Source organism: Gossypium hirsutum, chromosome A06 (assembly GCF_007990345.1).
Source record: "Gossypium hirsutum isolate 1008001.06 chromosome A06, Gossypium_hirsutum_v2.1, whole genome shotgun sequence".
Classification (NCBI taxonomy): domain Eukaryota; kingdom Viridiplantae; phylum Streptophyta; class Magnoliopsida; order Malvales; family Malvaceae; genus Gossypium; species Gossypium hirsutum.
In genome coordinates, this window is record NC_053429.1 from 56,451,534 (window position 1) to 56,468,951 (window position 17,418).

The window sequence follows — 17,418 nt, forward strand, 5'->3', positions numbered from 1 at the left end:
ATAGTGTTGGAAAAAATCGGATTTAAAAATGGTTTTCTTGCACAACGAAAAATAAAAAATTTTAAAAATCGAGCCGTTTGTAATATTTATAGAAATAAACCCTTTACCAAATTTGTACTTTTGTTTTCAATTAGACGGATACTTGTCGTTCTTGGCTTTCAACCAAATGACCTTCTCCGCTATTCTCGTACTACGAACTACTTCAAGTTTGGGCTCGAATGATTCAAGTCAAACAAAGAACCAGGATAATTTTATTTACTTTCAGTGTGAAAGCAAAATTCTCTCTCAATAGAAACTGGTAAAATTGTTATTCTTGAAAATAGAATTTTGTACGTAGAGAATAAAACTCTCACTATTTTTGGGTAGAATAACAATATCTCAAAAGTTTTTTATTTAGCCCTACCAGTGTCATCTATTTATAGGAAAAATTCTATTTCAAATAGAAAAATGAAATCCTAGTCTAGCTAGAAGTATGGGGGTGGCAACCCTAGTTAAATACCTGCCTCCTACTATCATCTTCTTCAAATCATTCTTATGATAGAACTGGATGAGATAAAGACCAACCTCATCAAAAGGTTAAATACATGCCCCACACTTTGGTCTTTATAATTGTTCTCTGCCTTCATTTCCTCAAGCTCGAGGACAAGCTCCTCTTCCTCCTTCTCTTGAACGAATAACCTTTGGAACTCGATTTCCATAGCTACACAACAACATCTCAACCAATCAACAAGCAATGATCAAAATGAACACCCTTGACAAGCAAGACAAAAGCATGCACACAGCAAAAAAATCTTATGCACTCCTTCAAGCATAAAGAAGAGGCAAGACTTTGATTTTTCCTTAATTCATATTTTTATACCAGTTTGTGGCTTGTATTAAACTCTTAAACTTCACTAGATTACAGTTAGATCTTGAACTTTATTTATTTTTATTTTTTAGTTTCTTTATTTTTCTACATTAGTCTCAAAATTTGGCACTTTTTTCAATTTAATGTCTAAACTTAATTTTGTTAAAGTATGATGATGTGATATGATTATAGCACATCATCACTTGAAAATTTTAAAAATTATAAAATATAAAAAATACAAAATACATAAGTATTTTAAAATTTTCAAATAATGAAATGACATAATAACATAGTATCATATCATCACATCTAAACAAAAACCAAATTCAAAGATTAAATTAGAGAAAACTACCTCAAACTAATATGGACAAAAAATTTTAAATATAAAAAAAATACTAAATTTACGGATAAAACAGTGCATTAAACCTTTTTGGAAAAGAAAAGGAAAAGGAAAGCGCAGTTACATTTTGCAACTGACGTAAATAATGAAGAAAATTGCATTAGTTATCTTATACTTTTATAGTAGTACAGTTTACTTAATCCATAAGAGATATGTGATCCTTGTACTAACGAGCAACCTACCACCTTGTAGGGTTGTAGTCCTCCATTTTTAGACATTTTCAAGTTAGGTTATTCGCCTTAATAGAAATTTAAAAGAATTTGAACACAAATGTTAGATTTCAAAAGTAGATTTAAATAAAAAAAATTAAATCCATTTAAATTATGAGCTAAACTTAGACTCGAGCATTTAATATTCGACTTTGGTCCAACCCGATTCATTTTTTAAGTTTGTAATACAGTATAATGCTACTTTCGTATATAATGTAACTTATAACAAGTAAAATTAAATCTATAATGATATATAAATAGTATAATATAAACATACTAAAAAATATTAAGTTAATTAAAAGAAAATTTAACAAATGAAAAATATAAATTTATTAAATATTTAATATAAAAAATTTTAAAATATGAATGTGCTTGAAATCAACGCGAGCTAACTATTTACAAATAAAAGCTTAAATCCAAATTTGATTCAACTCAACCGATAAATATCTCTACAATTTCAACTATTAGAATTATAAATCAAATAGACTGAGTTGAAGCAAACAAAATGCATGCAAAAATCAACTTTTGCGTGCGGCTGAAAAATATAAAGAAAAGGTCGATCTTAACCTAAACCACCAAAAAACAGAGAATATTAGTTATGTCTAAAATCTAACAAATCCTTCAATTTCAACAACCCCATTCATTTAGCCACACAAAAATGGCCGTATATATAAAGTTGTTCACCATTTTCCCAGAAATGTCTCTCAGGTCTCCTATGGCTCGCCAACTTTACTCAACATCACCAAGTTCAACACCACTCAACGCCTCTCAAGCAGGCCTGGCTGCAGTTACCCTTCTTCTATGCGCTTTTGCATTAATCAAGTGTGCTTCCCACACGCGCAAACTGCGCCGTCAATGGAGAACCTGCTATGAATTTTTCGACGAGGATTATATCGATCCTGTCATAGAAATACAGCATGAAGCTACAAATGCCGACATCAGTGACTACCAAGCAGACGATGTTGCGGACACAAGCATGTTCAGCCGTGAACAACCAGTTTGGCAGAAGAACATTCTCATGGGAGAGAAGTGTCAGCTACCTGATTTTTCTGGGGTCATAATATATGATTCTGAAGGCAATGTTGTTACCTCTTCCAAAAGTCGTCTACTCACATGGAAGTAAACGAGTTTGACGTCCATTACCACAATTTATGTATCCTTGTTTGTGTTGTGCTTTGTGTAATATTTTAATTATATTTTCCATGCCACATACTCCCAGCCTGTCAACATAATTGATAGAAAATGTTCAAAATATCAGAATATCCTGTAAAAACAAACCTCCTGGTATATTTATAACCCTAAGCACTACTGAATTCTATGCGTTGCATTAACAGTCGTAATGGAACAAAATCAATACCCATCCATACAGGAGGGGGGGGGGGGAACCCTTAAATCTCTATCCCCAATCCATGTATGAATTTTCTGCACAACAGGCTAATATAAACTCCCACTAAGACATCCTCAGCTAACCTTTAAGGGTGCAAAGTGGAAAAACAAATATAGATGTGCTGCAATCAATTCTAAGTGCTAAGATAAAAGAGATGAATTTAACATGATTTTTTTTTTCAATTATTGATTGATTACATGTTAAAAGCCATTTTCAGAATTCCAAACTTTGACCACAATCAACTTGGTGTAAACGATTCTCTCTTGCTCGAGGAAGCTTGTCCCCTAAATCCAACAACCTTCAGTTTCTTGCCCTCAGAACTCCCACCAATTGACCTGTTTTTCTTTCCCACTGCAGATGTTTTTGCAGTCTTCAAACTTTTTGAGACCTTAACTATTTTCTTTGAAGGTTTGGCTGGAGCAGTAGATTTTACCGACTTTGCAATTGTGGGTTTTTTCCCTGATGTGCGCACAGATGCAGACACAGCTTTGGTCTTGTTTTTCTGATTTGATGCCTTAAACAGTTTAACATTCTTCCCCTTCTGCTCGGTAATCCGAGTCCTTGCAGTATCCCTTCGGACATTATCAACTGTAAGAGATTCCAAACTCTCATTCTTTCTTATTGCCTCCTCTATCCTTTCTGCCAACAATAAGTCCTTTTTAGCCACCAAACTTGTTACTTTCCCTGAAAACAAAATATTTTGTGATTTAATTTTGCTGAAAGAAATGGCCTTTGCCTCTAAGTCAAGACAAGAAGATATGGCATTAGAGGCAAAAATGTCATGGTATCCGCTTAAAGAAGATACAGAATTAGATATTACTATGTCCAAAGATTTTCATAATGAGTGACCAAAGGGGCGCTTTTTAAGGATGCTATATATAGTAATATCTCACACAGTGCATTGGAAATGTAGAATAAAATTGTCAATTATTGCATCTAATACAATGTTATCACTATAAACAGTAAAGCAGTAACCTAAAAGAGTGCCCTAAGGACACTTGTTAGCAAAGCTCTCATGGAAAGAAGGCTCAATGGACAAATTGATCTCCAAAAGGGAAGTATAAACAGTTTATTGATAATAATACTATGGTTGTTTGGGAATATGATCAATCAAAATTTTCTTAGGCAAATTTCCATACAGTACACTTTACCTTGCTGTTGAAAGAATAAATATTACGATTGGTGAAGTTGATAAAGCATGTTTACTTAAGTAAATAGAAATAAAACAAGCTAATATGCACAGACTTGAAATGAAATGGTCAGACCTTTGGCACCCATTCGTGCAGTTCTTCCAGTGCGATGAAGGTAGTCGATCTAAAAGGCCAAACAGAAGTGAGAAAAAATAGAACCATAAAGAAAGGGGGCACAAAAGCAAAGGAGTTCAGGTTTGAGAGAAGGGCAAGCTAAGACCCAAACAAGTTGATCAAAGAAATGTTGCTTACAGAGTTTAAAGGGAAATCAAACATGATAACATGATTAACATCCAAGTCCAGCCCTCTAGCAGCCAAGTCCGTGCAAACCAATGTGGGACAGTCTCCATCATCACTCTTGAACTTGTTCAGGTTTTCAACCCTGTTTTCAGGAAAAAAAAATCTGAGTATTTACTTTGGGCGAACATACATCCGGAGCATCATATCCAGCATCAGATATACCATGTACATCTTGTAATATCTCACCTTTGTTCTGCAGGCACCTCGCCATGGTAATTTACAGTAGAGATCTGATTTTCACCAAGAAAATGATCAACAGCACGGCTAGAATTTAATGTATTACAAAACACCATTACTCTGTTCCCCTTAGCTAAACTTGGCTCAAGAACCTGTCATGACATCACAACCGGAGCTACATAAGTTACTGTACTTAGCCAGATAATACAGAACTAGATCAATTTCACTGTTATGTTAATGTCATATTCCGTTTCACTAGAAAATTAATGTTTGCTGAAGAAAATACTTCACTAATTTTGTCAAAATGCTAATCAAACGATTTTTCGGAGAACATGCACATGACAACATCACTACCAAGATCCTGTCGAACGTGTAAAAGAAGATAGGCAGGTTGTATATACCAGGATTTTAGCCACCACAATAATGTATAGGTTGGCTGAAGATTTTGAAGGCAAATAAAAGGCAGACAGATTGAGTTATGAAGCAGCTTCAGGCTGACAGATATAGAAATTCTTAGGATATTATCAATATATGTCTGGCAAATACTCTGCAATAGCATTTCCATCTTCTACCCATTGCTTGCTTAAACTGTTGAAAGAACATCTATATTCGGGAAGATTATACTTTGCCCTTCTATGATGCAGATCCTTCTTTTTAAAGCATCAGAATCAAATTAAAACAAAAAGCAAAGAGGTCCACAGGTTCAAGCCAAATGTAAGGCCACTATAAAGTATAAACCTAAGCAATTTAGGATAGTATGACTAGTTAACATCACATGTAGGCCAACAAGAAGTAAGACAGGAAGAAAAAGAAAGGTGCAACAAACAATCAGCTTCTGCTATCATATTAAAGCATGGGTGTCCAATATAAAACCAAATGGAATAATTGAGGAGGTCCAATATAAATCAAAGACCACAGCGAACTACAAACGTAACTAATATGGCATATAATGCCGCTTAACACTCATAAAAGGATTATAATATGGTCGTTAACCTAGATGAGTCCCTGATTTCAAAACTACATTAACTAAGATAATTTTAAAATAATTATGTTGAAACAAATGGTAAAATAATTGTAAAAGAGAATCATGATCAAAATACAGACTTGGAACAACTCTATATTTTCGAGGGATCAGTTATAAATGATTAGTTGAATTCTACAAGATGCACCATATTACCTACAAGATGCCCTCTTTGCAAAAATTTCATGTGTATCTATTAACCATTAACTAAAGGTTTTTGAACAGCACAATAATATGGTCCTCTTATCTTGAATAATACTGTAATGTTTTCTTCTTGAGATATTCTGCATGAAATTTTAAAATTTCTAACTGACCACTATTAATGACAAAGTAAAAGTTGATAGAAAAAACCATAGGATTAGACCTGCAGTAATGCTTCCAGCTTGTTTTCAGAACCCAAAAGTTTGATGAAATCATGACGAGCAGATGCTATTTTCTTGTGCAGTGTTGATGTTCGTAGATGTTCTATTCCTTGAAATTCCTCATCAATCAGTTTCTGCACAGCCTGAAAGTCTCACGGATATTAAAATTTAAATTCTCATTAAATCAAACAAATAAGTAAAAACTTACTATAAACCTAAATATTTAAGAAGTAACCATGCACCTAAAATTTCTCTCAAGTGTTTATGAAAAAACATAAAAATGAGAAGTATGCCCTTAAAATTCTCCCTCTTTAAACCCACCTAAAATATAATCAAGTCAAAGTTTTCCAGTATAGATCTTTGGAAATGTTCTAACTAAATAATTGGCCTTCAATATGCGCCGGCATTAAATCCTTAAAAAAGTTGCCCAATATCAGAAGCATCATTGTAGATTTACCTCTAAATTCTAATTCCCTGAACAATAAATAATAACAATAATCACGTTTATAATATAGTTAACTACGTAATAAAGAAGGAATTTCTTCAGTGTTCTACATCCCAATATCAAGAACAGTGCGTAACATGAATGCCGACACAAGAGTAAGCTGAACCGGCAAACCTTTGTCATTGTAGCTGTCACTAAAATAGTTTGAAATCCTTGGCCACTGGGTTTTAGAGCACGATTTTTTAATGGACCAAGAAACTTGCGAATGTCAGGACCAAAGCCACGGTCAAACATAGTGTCAGCCTCATCCAAAACCTACAAAAAGATTAGAAACATTAATAAATCTATAGACTATTAGTTTCTTCATAAATTTTCAAACCATTGAAAAAATGTGTTTATTTATTTAGAAGGACACTGAACACAGCTCTATAAAATAAGCAAATTCAAATATATAAGTTAGCATCCTTACCAAGTATTTGATGTCACCATAAACCATGTTCCCGTCATCAATATGTTGAAGGACCCTACCAGGGGTCCCAACTACCATGTCAATTGGGTTATTCAAAGAGTCCTCTTGTGGTCTTAACCGGCCTCCCCCACTGACCATAGTAGACCTAAATCTTGCATGATGGCTAATAGACTTTGCCACACGAAAAACCTAAAAAGCCACTAACATTAATCTAGTAACAAAAAGAAAAGAAGTGAGCAGAGTGGGAGAGTAAGAGTCGAAAAGAGGATTCCTCTATTCTTTCTCTCACTCAAAACTGTGCAAGAGACTTTCATCTTGGATGCTCCCAAGTGATAAAAGTCAAAGTCTATAAATATAGAACAAATTCGGAGGTCCAAATCATAGCAGGGTGAGTAACCAAAACCTGCTCAGACAGCTCTCTTGTGGGGCATAGAACAACGGCTCGTGGACGCCTGGGCTTTGTTAGCATGCCTAATATTGCCTCATCCCGCCTCAGCAACTGCAAGACAAACACACAAAAGCAAATTGCCTTTAAATTCTAAAAACTTCCGCTACCAACACAGTTCACGTGAAATCGGTTACTTCTTGAGCCAATAGAAGAAAGAAGCGAAAGCTCAGAAATCGAAATCAAAATTCTAATGCTGTGGAATGCGAATGCAAATTCATATGAGAATGCTAAGAAACCAAAATCACAATTCCAATGCAAATTAATACTCAGTACCCCAAGGCCCAAGCTCAATAAAGGTGCAAAAAGAAACACCTCAAAATTTCTAATTCATCAACAAGGCATGATGAGATAAACACCCAAAGCCTAGTCGAATCACCCAGACACCGTAATCACTAAATACAAGAATTAAAGAAGAGAAATGAATGAAAAGAGGACACTTAAGCAGAAAATGGAAAACGATACAAGGAAGCACAAAAACCGCTTCAAAACAATCCACAATTAATTCTGAAAATAAAGAGAAAAAGGAGACCTGAACAAGTGGCAACATGTATGCAAGAGTCTTGCCAGAGCCAGTATGAGAACCCAAAACCACACTTTTCTCTTCCAATACAAAAGGAATCCCGATACACTGAATCTCAGTAGGAACTTCAATCCCCATCTCTCTAACAGCACCCATCACTTCTTCACTCAAACCCAACTCCTCAAAACTATCGGCCATAATTTTCTTCTTCTTCTTCCCTTTCCCCTTATCATAAGCCTCGGTCTCTTGACCCAAAACAGGCAGGTTTTGTGGAGGCTTAGAGGGTGATGAGGATGGGAGTTTCGTAGAATGTCTAAGATGTCTGGTTCTAAGCCTTTCAAGTAGCATGGAGTGTTTCAAGTCGTCAGGATCAACGGTGGTGGGGATTGGGGATGGGGCACTGCAGAAAGCCTTAAACCCTCGAAAAACCCTAGAGGGTTTGAGAAAAGGGTAGTAAGAGAAATGTTTGGGAGAGGAAAGAAGAGAGACAGAAAGCAGAGTTCTTGAAGTAGCAGCCATCATAGCTTTCTGCATCATGTTGTCTGTGAGGACAGATATAGCTTTTGGTTCTGTTTTCGCTGCTGCTACTTTGTATTTGTTTGCAGCATTAGCTAAGCTTTCAAGGCACTAGGGAGGTGAGGTCCCAACATCATCCTTTTTCTCATCGGACTTTGGGAGTAGGCAACAAACAAAATTAGGGATTTTTTTGCTCACAAATCCCATTTTATTTATTTTATCCTTTTTAATCTTTATTTTATTTTATTTTAAAAAAATTTTAAGCTGGTTTCAAATTTTTATATTACATTTTTTATTATATAAACTTTTTCAATATTAAATCAAATATACATTATAAAATTAAAAATTAAAAATAAAAAATTTAAAATTTAAAATAGAAATCTTATCACACATATGGATGGAAATTATGTATTTAGAATATAGAAGTCTATCTAAAAATGATATTCAATGGATAATGAAACATATGGTTTATAACTAATTAATAATAGCACATGAAATATTTACGATATTAAAATAAAAAATAATAGATAAAATGCATTAGATTAAGAATACCAAATCCACTATAATTATTTATGTTAACATCAATCTTTAGTTGGTGTAAAGTTAATTTGTGATATCAACTCAATCAATAACTTTATCAATATACACAATTGAAGAAGATAATAAAATATGCACAATAAAATTAAAATGTTTATTATAAAACAAATAAAATAATGTTTTGGTTAGGTGATAAGATTAAGGTTTTATCAACTCATCTGATATGGGTTCAAACTCCTTACATGTTATTTTTTTATTGGCTTATTTTTTTTAAAAAAAATAACTAAAGTATCCTCTAACTTATTTTAAATATGGAAGAAAATTTCTGTACGTTCCATCTAAGGCGACTTAAGGTGCATCATAGCACCACTCTATCTAAGTCTATAGTTCTAACCCATTTAACTTTGACTCACTAATAACAGCCCGACACATGGCACATTGGGACAGGAGACAACATCTATATGAGGCCCAAGGTCTAAAAACAAGACCAAACATCCTATAATCCTCCCTGCTTATCTCCAGCATCCACATCTCCTCCTCTCTTTCTACTCTGACTATTTTATTTGGTGGCTTAAAGTGACAAGGTGAATCATCCATCTCCACTATATTGATCCTTGTACCATCATATATATTATAACATATTATAATTAAAATATATGATTTTTTTTAAATAATGTTAATAAATATATCATCTAAAATTTATTCCAATCAACTTTAAAATTTTAATGAGAAATTCGATTTGTCACACTTAAATCTCATTTAAGAAAAGAATTATCTTTCTTAAACACTCGTTACCTCTAACAAGAATCGAGGACGTGAAAGAGTTAATAGCTTTCATGTAATTATTGAAGCTTTGTTTTAGTAGTTTGCCAAGGCAAATGGTTATTGGATTATCATTGTCAACAAAGTGAGGACAAATCCAAACTTATACATAGTTTAGCTTAGTGTTGATTATGCAGTTGTTATACATAACTCATATTGTGAAGGATGAGCAAGTCTATGCTGGATTAATCTTTTAAGCCTACTCATGAAGAACACAAGCTTTTACAATGGGCTGCCCCTAAACTACAATGTTTTACCAACTTTAAAACTCTCAAATCTTTTTCTCATATTTGTATCCACTATAAATTAATATTAGATAATAAATATGATAAGCAAATTTGCAATATCTATGTAAGAACTTTGGTTTGCTATAATACAATTTAATGTTAAGACAAATTTTTAAATAGGTGGTATTAAAATAGATGTTTAGACACATGTTCGAACAGAAAGCATATAATAAGTAAATAAGAAAACAAGATAAATAAACAAAAGAGATTTTGTTAACCCAGTTTGGAACCAACCTACTTTGTGGAACCTCACTCAATAATTGACTCATATCTAATAATCATCCAGATCATCTATTGACTGAAGCTCAATCTACATTTACACAAAAAAGTAATTGCAACCCCAATAGCTAGTCACAACCATTCACCCAAAATCTCACTTTTAAAGGTTCAATCTCTCACACAAAATAAAGAGCCTAATAATAGAGTGTAAAAATACAAAGGAAAATAAAAAAGATAACTTTCGCAAATCAACACAACACTCTCTTGATTTATGCACCTCCACCACGTGTGTTGAAATAATCTAAACATTTTTTTAGAATCAAACTGCTTAGGTAAAGTGGTGCCTAAGGTAGTGGGCACTCTCTTAACCACCAAATCTTAAAACAGAAAATGCACAGAACATAAGGAAGTTGTTTACGCAATTTAGTTTCCCTACATCTGTGGAGCCTAGCTGTAACACCCCTAACTGGCCTCCGTTGTTGGATTAGGGTCACGGGCATTACGAACCAATTAGAACATTTAATTACAACATAATCAAAGGTGCAAGCTAACTATTAACATTCATATTATACAAAGAGCAGAAATCTAATACTTCCATATTATTATTATCTTAGACAACCGAATGATGAGATATGTTATGCAATGCTAAACTTGGTCTTCCACTATTTACACTCTTATCACTATTTATCCCCTCTTAAAGCTAGAAGTTGGATACATAACAAGACTATTCTAATTATTAGCATCAAAGTATTGGATTATACACTGGCTATCTACATCCGATGATATTAGTATAATGACCTGCTTCACCTAATTAAGGTTTGCTACTTTATTTAAAATTAGTGTAAAATACTCTAGTCCTTAATACGAGTTTATAGGACCCTAAAAATTAATCAAAAATAAATAGGGACTAATTTGAAACAATTCAAAAGAGTTTGAGGAATTTTTTCAAAAATTTTAGAAATAGGAGTCACACGGTCATATGTCCAGGCCGTGTTATATGCCCCAAGTTGTGTGGTTTTCAAAGTTGGGACACACGGCTGTGTCCCAACCCATGTCTCTTGTAACACCCCTTCCCGCATCCGAAGCCGAAACAGGGTTCGATGCATTATCGAACTTACAACATAACATTTAAACACTTTTCAATTCGTAAACTTGCATACAATTTAAAACTTTTAACATTCAATCACAATGTCCCTTATAAGGATCTAAGAGACCTTAAAACGTGCTTAGAAGAGGTTCGAAACTAAACCGATAACTCAGAAATTATCACGGAAACTTGGAAAAGTTTCATCACTGTAGGGGTCATACGCCTGTGTGCCCCAGCCGTGTCACTCGCACAGCCAAGAGACACGTCTGTGTCTCAAGCCGTGTGGGCATAGGGCATACCTACTGACTTCCATCACACAGTCGAAACACATGCCCGTGAGTCCAGCCCGTGTGCTCGGCCGTGCCAAAACTAGCTTGCATTCTGTTTGTGACGTTAGTAACCAAATTAGGGTCACACAGCTAAGGCACACGCCCGTGTCCTCAGCCCGTATGGCGAATTAAATTCTAAAATTAATGTACAGACTTCATACGGCCAGGGCACACGCCTATGTCCCTGAGCCGTGTCTCTCACACGGCCAAGACACATGGCTGTGTCTTAGCCCTTGTGGCCGATTCAAACCTAAAATACAAGATGCAAGAGACACACAACCGGATCACACGCCAAAAGGTTAGGCCATGTGTCACACACGGCCTATACACAATCCCGTGTGTTTACTCGTGTGAACAATTTAAGGTTATTTTCCAAGCCAACTTGTCACCCTCAATTCATACAAACAAGCACACAACCACTAGACATTAACATGACACAATTCAAAGCATTCAATAGGCTATCAAACAACCTCATTCAAGACTAACTATGCAAATTTTAACATCTTCAAAAGTATGCTTAATGATATACCAATTCAAGTTCTAACCACATACTAAAATATGCCACCACAAGGCATTATATATACATCACATAACATGAGCCAAAACCATAATTTAAGCCAATCAAAATGGTCATAAACACACTTCATTTACAAAACAAAATACACCATTATGACACTAGCCTATACATGCCATATACAATATATACATAACTTCAAAAGTACCAAAATATTTTATTGATAGTGTGATGACGCTTCCAGACGATCCTCGAATCTGAGTTAGCTTTGATAATCTATAAAACAGTGGAAAATAAACACAGTAAGCTTTAAAAGTTTAGTAAGTCATATACAAGTAAATTATCTCATGCATCAATATCATTACTAACAATTTAGCAAGTTAAGAACAAGCATATATAATGTACATTCAAATTCCTAAACATTTCTCATTAGCATAATGGAATTCATCAATTACTTCTCTTTCAAGACTCGCGTGAGTTTTGCACGTACCTGTGTCACTTAATTCACTTACACTTTCTTACTTGACTTAACTTTGCTCATTGAACTATTCAGAATCGTGAAGGATACTCGGTAATCACTTATAGCTCGTACAATGCCATATCCTTGATATAGTCTTACATGTTATCACTTATCAATGTCATTGTCTCACACAGGTTCTTACACGAAATCGATTAACGATGCCGATGTCCCACACATGGTCTTACATGTAATGGCAATACAATGCCACTGTCCCATACAGGGTCTTACAGGTAATCACATCTCGGTAACCTAATGTCATGACATTTGTATCCTAGACTATTCCTAAGGTTCGTACGGGGCTTTCGGACGTCGTAACTTTGTCGACTCTTGCTCATATTCGATCATTCAACTTTCATGGAAATTTAATGACAATATAGCATAAATATTTCAATGTAATGAAATTTATTTTCATATGAACTTACCTCGTACGGAATGAACAGAAACGAAAGGCTATTCAACTATTTTCGATTTCCCCCAATCTAATTCTGTTTTCTTTGGTTCTTGATCTAATTACAATCAAAATTAACTTGTTTAATCAATTATTCAATAAAATTCACTCAAGAACACATAAATGGGCATTTTTCACTTTAGCCTCTAAAGTTTCACATTTCTTACAATTTAGTCCTTATTTCATCAAAACACAAAATTACACAATTTCATTCTAATTTCATGCTAGCTGAATTTTCCTTAGCACCCTAGCAGCCCAAAACATTCATTTATTTCACATTTCAACCACACATTTTTAATATTTCTCAATTTAATCCCTTATAGGTATTTTTACCAAAATCACTTAACAAAACTTGTATATTAAACATTAAGCTCTCATTTTTCATCATCAACATTCAAGAACTCAAACACTCATCAATGACATTTCACAAAATCATGAACACATTCAAAAATCAAGACATGGGCTAGCTAGTACTCAAAGCAACAATTTCAAAAACGTAAAAATCATCAAAAATCGATCAAAAATCACATACCAATTAATCTCTCAAAGTGCCGAACCCTAATTTGCTTCCAAAGCTTTTATTTCTTCTTCCAAATTAGACTATATGCATGTAAATTGAGATAAAATGGCTTTTATTTTATTTATTTTTAACTTAATTCACCAATTACCAATATGCCCTTTTGTTATAAATACTAAAATTCACCTAACCATGACCAAGATTGTTCCACTCATGCAACCAATGGTCTAATTGACATGCAAGGACCTTTACTTTAATACACCATAGCAATTAAGCACTTTAGCAAATAGAATGCTACTTTTGCACTTTACGCGATTAGGTCCTTTTTCGTAATTACGCATTCAAACGCTAAAATTATTTCACGAAACTTTCACACATAGCAATTAACATGCTGTAACACCAAAAATAATATCAAAATAATTTTACGATCTTAGATTTGTGGTTCCGAAACCACTATTCCGACTAGGGTCTAAACCGGGCTGTTACATCTCTACCCGTGTAACTCACTGACTTGGGTCACACGACTGTGTCGCAGGTCGTGTGCTAGACTGTGTGAACCTACACTAAAATTCACAAGACACACGGTCGTGTGGCCAAGCTATATGTACTTAAATGTACCTTAAAACTCAAATCATGCTTACATGGACACTGAGCAACCCAATTACAAGCCATTTAACCTATTCAGAACACAATTAAACATGCTTAAAACATACCAAAACATCCATATAAAATGTCTAACCAATGTACCCTCATTGGTACCACATTTTATATTTTCAAACATACCAATAAGGCATCAACCATCCAAACATTCATTCATACCAAATGACCATAATAGAACTAATGTTTTAGCTATTTTAGGCTACCAAGCTTAAAAATAAAACACATGCAAAACATTAAGCTTGACTAACATACCAAAAATAGATTAAGCCTCAACTTTATAAACACATAAATACCATTACACATGGAAATTCGAAACTCATCACATTACATAACAACTATCATTCAAAAGACCTCCTAGGTACATGCCATTACAAACTAAAACATCACCACACTTAAGTATAGGATCGTTGATGGATGTTGAATTGGCAATAATCTGAAAAGTACTTAACTTGCGCACGGGAACCAAAACCGTACATTGAGTATAACTCAATGATATTTCTATAATCCAAAAATTTAAAACTTGATATAAATTATTAAAATGTAAAAATGCAAATAAGTAATGTTATGTACTATATATATATATCAAGTCAATAATGTTAGTTTATTCATTCCTTGTCCACATCTAATAGTTTTCACAAATTCTAGCACATGGTAATAGCATTTCATATGGCATTTGATAATTCAACTCATGCAATGGCATGATTCATCTCTATGTCCAATTCATGAATTCATTTATCATAATTCATTCAATTTTCACAACCAATTTCACCATTTCATATTGCATTCACATTCTTATCATTTTAATATTAAATACATAAATTTTATCATTTAATTTCCCCTATTAACACGAATCAAACTCAGACGGATACACGGATCCAACCAACACACTAGATTGGAACCGAATACCTCATCGGAAAAACCCGAAGTAATAGTTGCGCTTAGCACTATAATAAGTTGACTCCCGATGTCTCATCGGTTAAACAGAAGCAAATTGGCACCCAGTGCCTCATCGACTCGAAGTCGAAGAAATCCCTAAACTTTTTCTATCCTATGGCATGCCATCTATATCTGACTTAGCACGAAACAGTAAATAGGGTTTTTATTTCCTCTTCAATTTCAACCAATGTATTAAATTCACATTTATACTATTTATAATTATACATATATATATTTCCAACTCATACATATATAAAAATACACATACTTTTCAATTATGTATCATTTGCTTTCATAAGCAACAATAAATTCTAATAATCCAATCGAATCACAGTTCTCACCTTAATGCTTACCATGATAATTATATCAATATGTAGTAAAATATAGTTTAGTTCGGATTATAGAAATACAAACCATATATTCCAAGCTACTCGACGTCAACCTTGTCTTTCCCCTTATTGCTCAAGGATTTCGGAATGATGTTTGCTACAAAATAAGATAATTAAAATAAATCAATAACACACAACTCAATTCTCAATAAATTTCAAATTTTACACCATACCTGCTTAAACTTCAATTAAGTCCCTAAACCAAAACTAATTTAATCTCCACATCTAACCTCAAATTTTTATACTAATTTCACTTTAAGCCAAATTTAGCTCCCTATTTTCAATTCTACCCCTAAATGTTGAATTTTTCATAATTTAGTCCCTATTGCTCAAATTTAACAATTTAGTCCCTATTATTTATTGGAAAGCAAAAAAGTGGGCTTTTAAACACATTCTGGATCGTTTCTCTAATTGTAACACCCCTATCCCGTAACTGTCGCCAGAATAGGTAAGGGGCATTACCGGACTTGTAACTCATGTCAGAACAGTAAAATTTTGAACTTTTTCTTGAAATAAAGATCATTCATTTAAATAAGTACTAAGCACAACCAGAGATAAAATTTAAACTTCACTAAGTAAACATTCAAAAGATGCCATTTTCGCATGGCTTATATATACATTAACCAAATATATTCTTCCGCCACTAGTCTATTCTATACATGCCATAAAATAATTCTAAACATAACAATAACAAGCAGTGGATAGTGATAGTGTGACTAGTTGCTGACGATCCCCGAGCCTGTAGCTTCGCAATGAGATCTATAAAACAGAGAAAACAAAGTAAACAGAGTAAGCATTACAATGCTTAGTAAGTTTTAAGCAGTGACAACAGATAACAATCAAATTATAACATAGTTGTTTGTATTTTTATTTCACTCTTCCTTCGGGCATACCATCCCTTTGCCGAATATGCACATCTCATCATATACAATAGGTAGATAAACTTTCACATAAAAGTGAGCTAATGTGACATAGATATATTGTATGATTTCACATAACCTCTCACACTGATCCGATGTCACATAATCATAGGAATAGTCTCATAGATTGCTCTCGTATGCATCACATAACTACCTTATGATTTAGTTCAAATCAAGCTCACATATAAACTTGGAGTACATACCTGTTTAACCTTTCGCATTGAATATATTTATAAGCAATTCTTATTACGAAGTCTTATAGCTTTAACCTCTACTCGGATTATCGGTGAGACCTTTAGCTCAGACGAAATCTCCACACGAAGTTATCGGGTCTTACCCGGACAAAATCTCCACACGTAGTCATCGGGTCTTACCCGGACATAATCTCCACACGTAGTCATCGGGTCTTACCCGGAATATATTTCCAAGTTTCATGTACATTTATTCACATGTTACAACATTCACATCGATTGTCATATTTGTAATTCATTTGCCTCATCAAATATCTAATAATACACACCTTTCACATTTGGTCGTTCGGCCACAATATACGCACATCGCCTACATATTTCACACTAGCCATTCGGCTTTACCACATATACATATCTCATACATATTTCACACTAGCCATTCGGCTTTACCACATATACATATCTCATATATATATTTCACATTGACCATTCGGCTTTACCACATATACATATCTCATACATATTTCACACTAGCCATTCGGCTTTACCACATATACATATCTCATATATATTTGACATTGACCATTCGGCTTTACCACATATACATATCTCATACATATTTCACACTAGCCATTCGCCTTTACCACATATACATATCTCATATATATATTTCACATTGACCATTCGGCTTTACCACATATGCATATCTCATACATATTTCACATTAGCCATTCGGCTTTACCACATATAT

General features: G+C 33.9%; 2 protein-coding genes across 3 annotated transcripts; one reads left to right on the forward strand and one right to left on the reverse strand.

Moving 5' to 3' along the window:
- Window positions 1-2,114: 2,114 nt before the first annotated feature.
- LOC107962312 (uncharacterized) lies at window positions 2,115-2,579 on the forward strand. Its single transcript, XM_016898651.2, has one exon. It carries the CDS (start codon window positions 2,115-2,117, stop codon window positions 2,577-2,579), a length of 465 nt encoding a protein of 154 aa, XP_016754140.1.
- A 139-nt stretch (window positions 2,580-2,718) lies between these two features.
- LOC107962311 (DEAD-box ATP-dependent RNA helicase 39) lies at window positions 2,719-8,484 on the reverse strand. Of its 2 annotated transcripts, none has more exons than XM_016898650.2 (9): window positions 7,785-8,484; window positions 7,211-7,306; window positions 6,808-6,996; window positions 6,513-6,653; window positions 5,896-6,036; window positions 4,520-4,662; window positions 4,286-4,415; window positions 4,109-4,157; window positions 2,719-3,527 (listed from the first exon to the last, which is right to left on the reverse strand). In XM_016898650.2, the coding sequence occupies exons 1-9, from the start codon at window positions 8,310-8,312 to the stop codon at window positions 3,082-3,084; spliced, it is 1,863 nt and encodes a 620-aa protein (XP_016754139.1). In that variant the 5' UTR covers window positions 8,313-8,484; the 3' UTR covers window positions 2,719-3,081. The 2 variants fall into 2 exon arrangements, with proteins under 2 accessions (XP_016754139.1, XP_040971651.1); XM_041115717.1 differs by having other exon boundaries at window positions 2,719-3,482; window positions 7,785-8,482.
- Window positions 8,485-17,418: the final 8,934 nt, after the last annotated feature.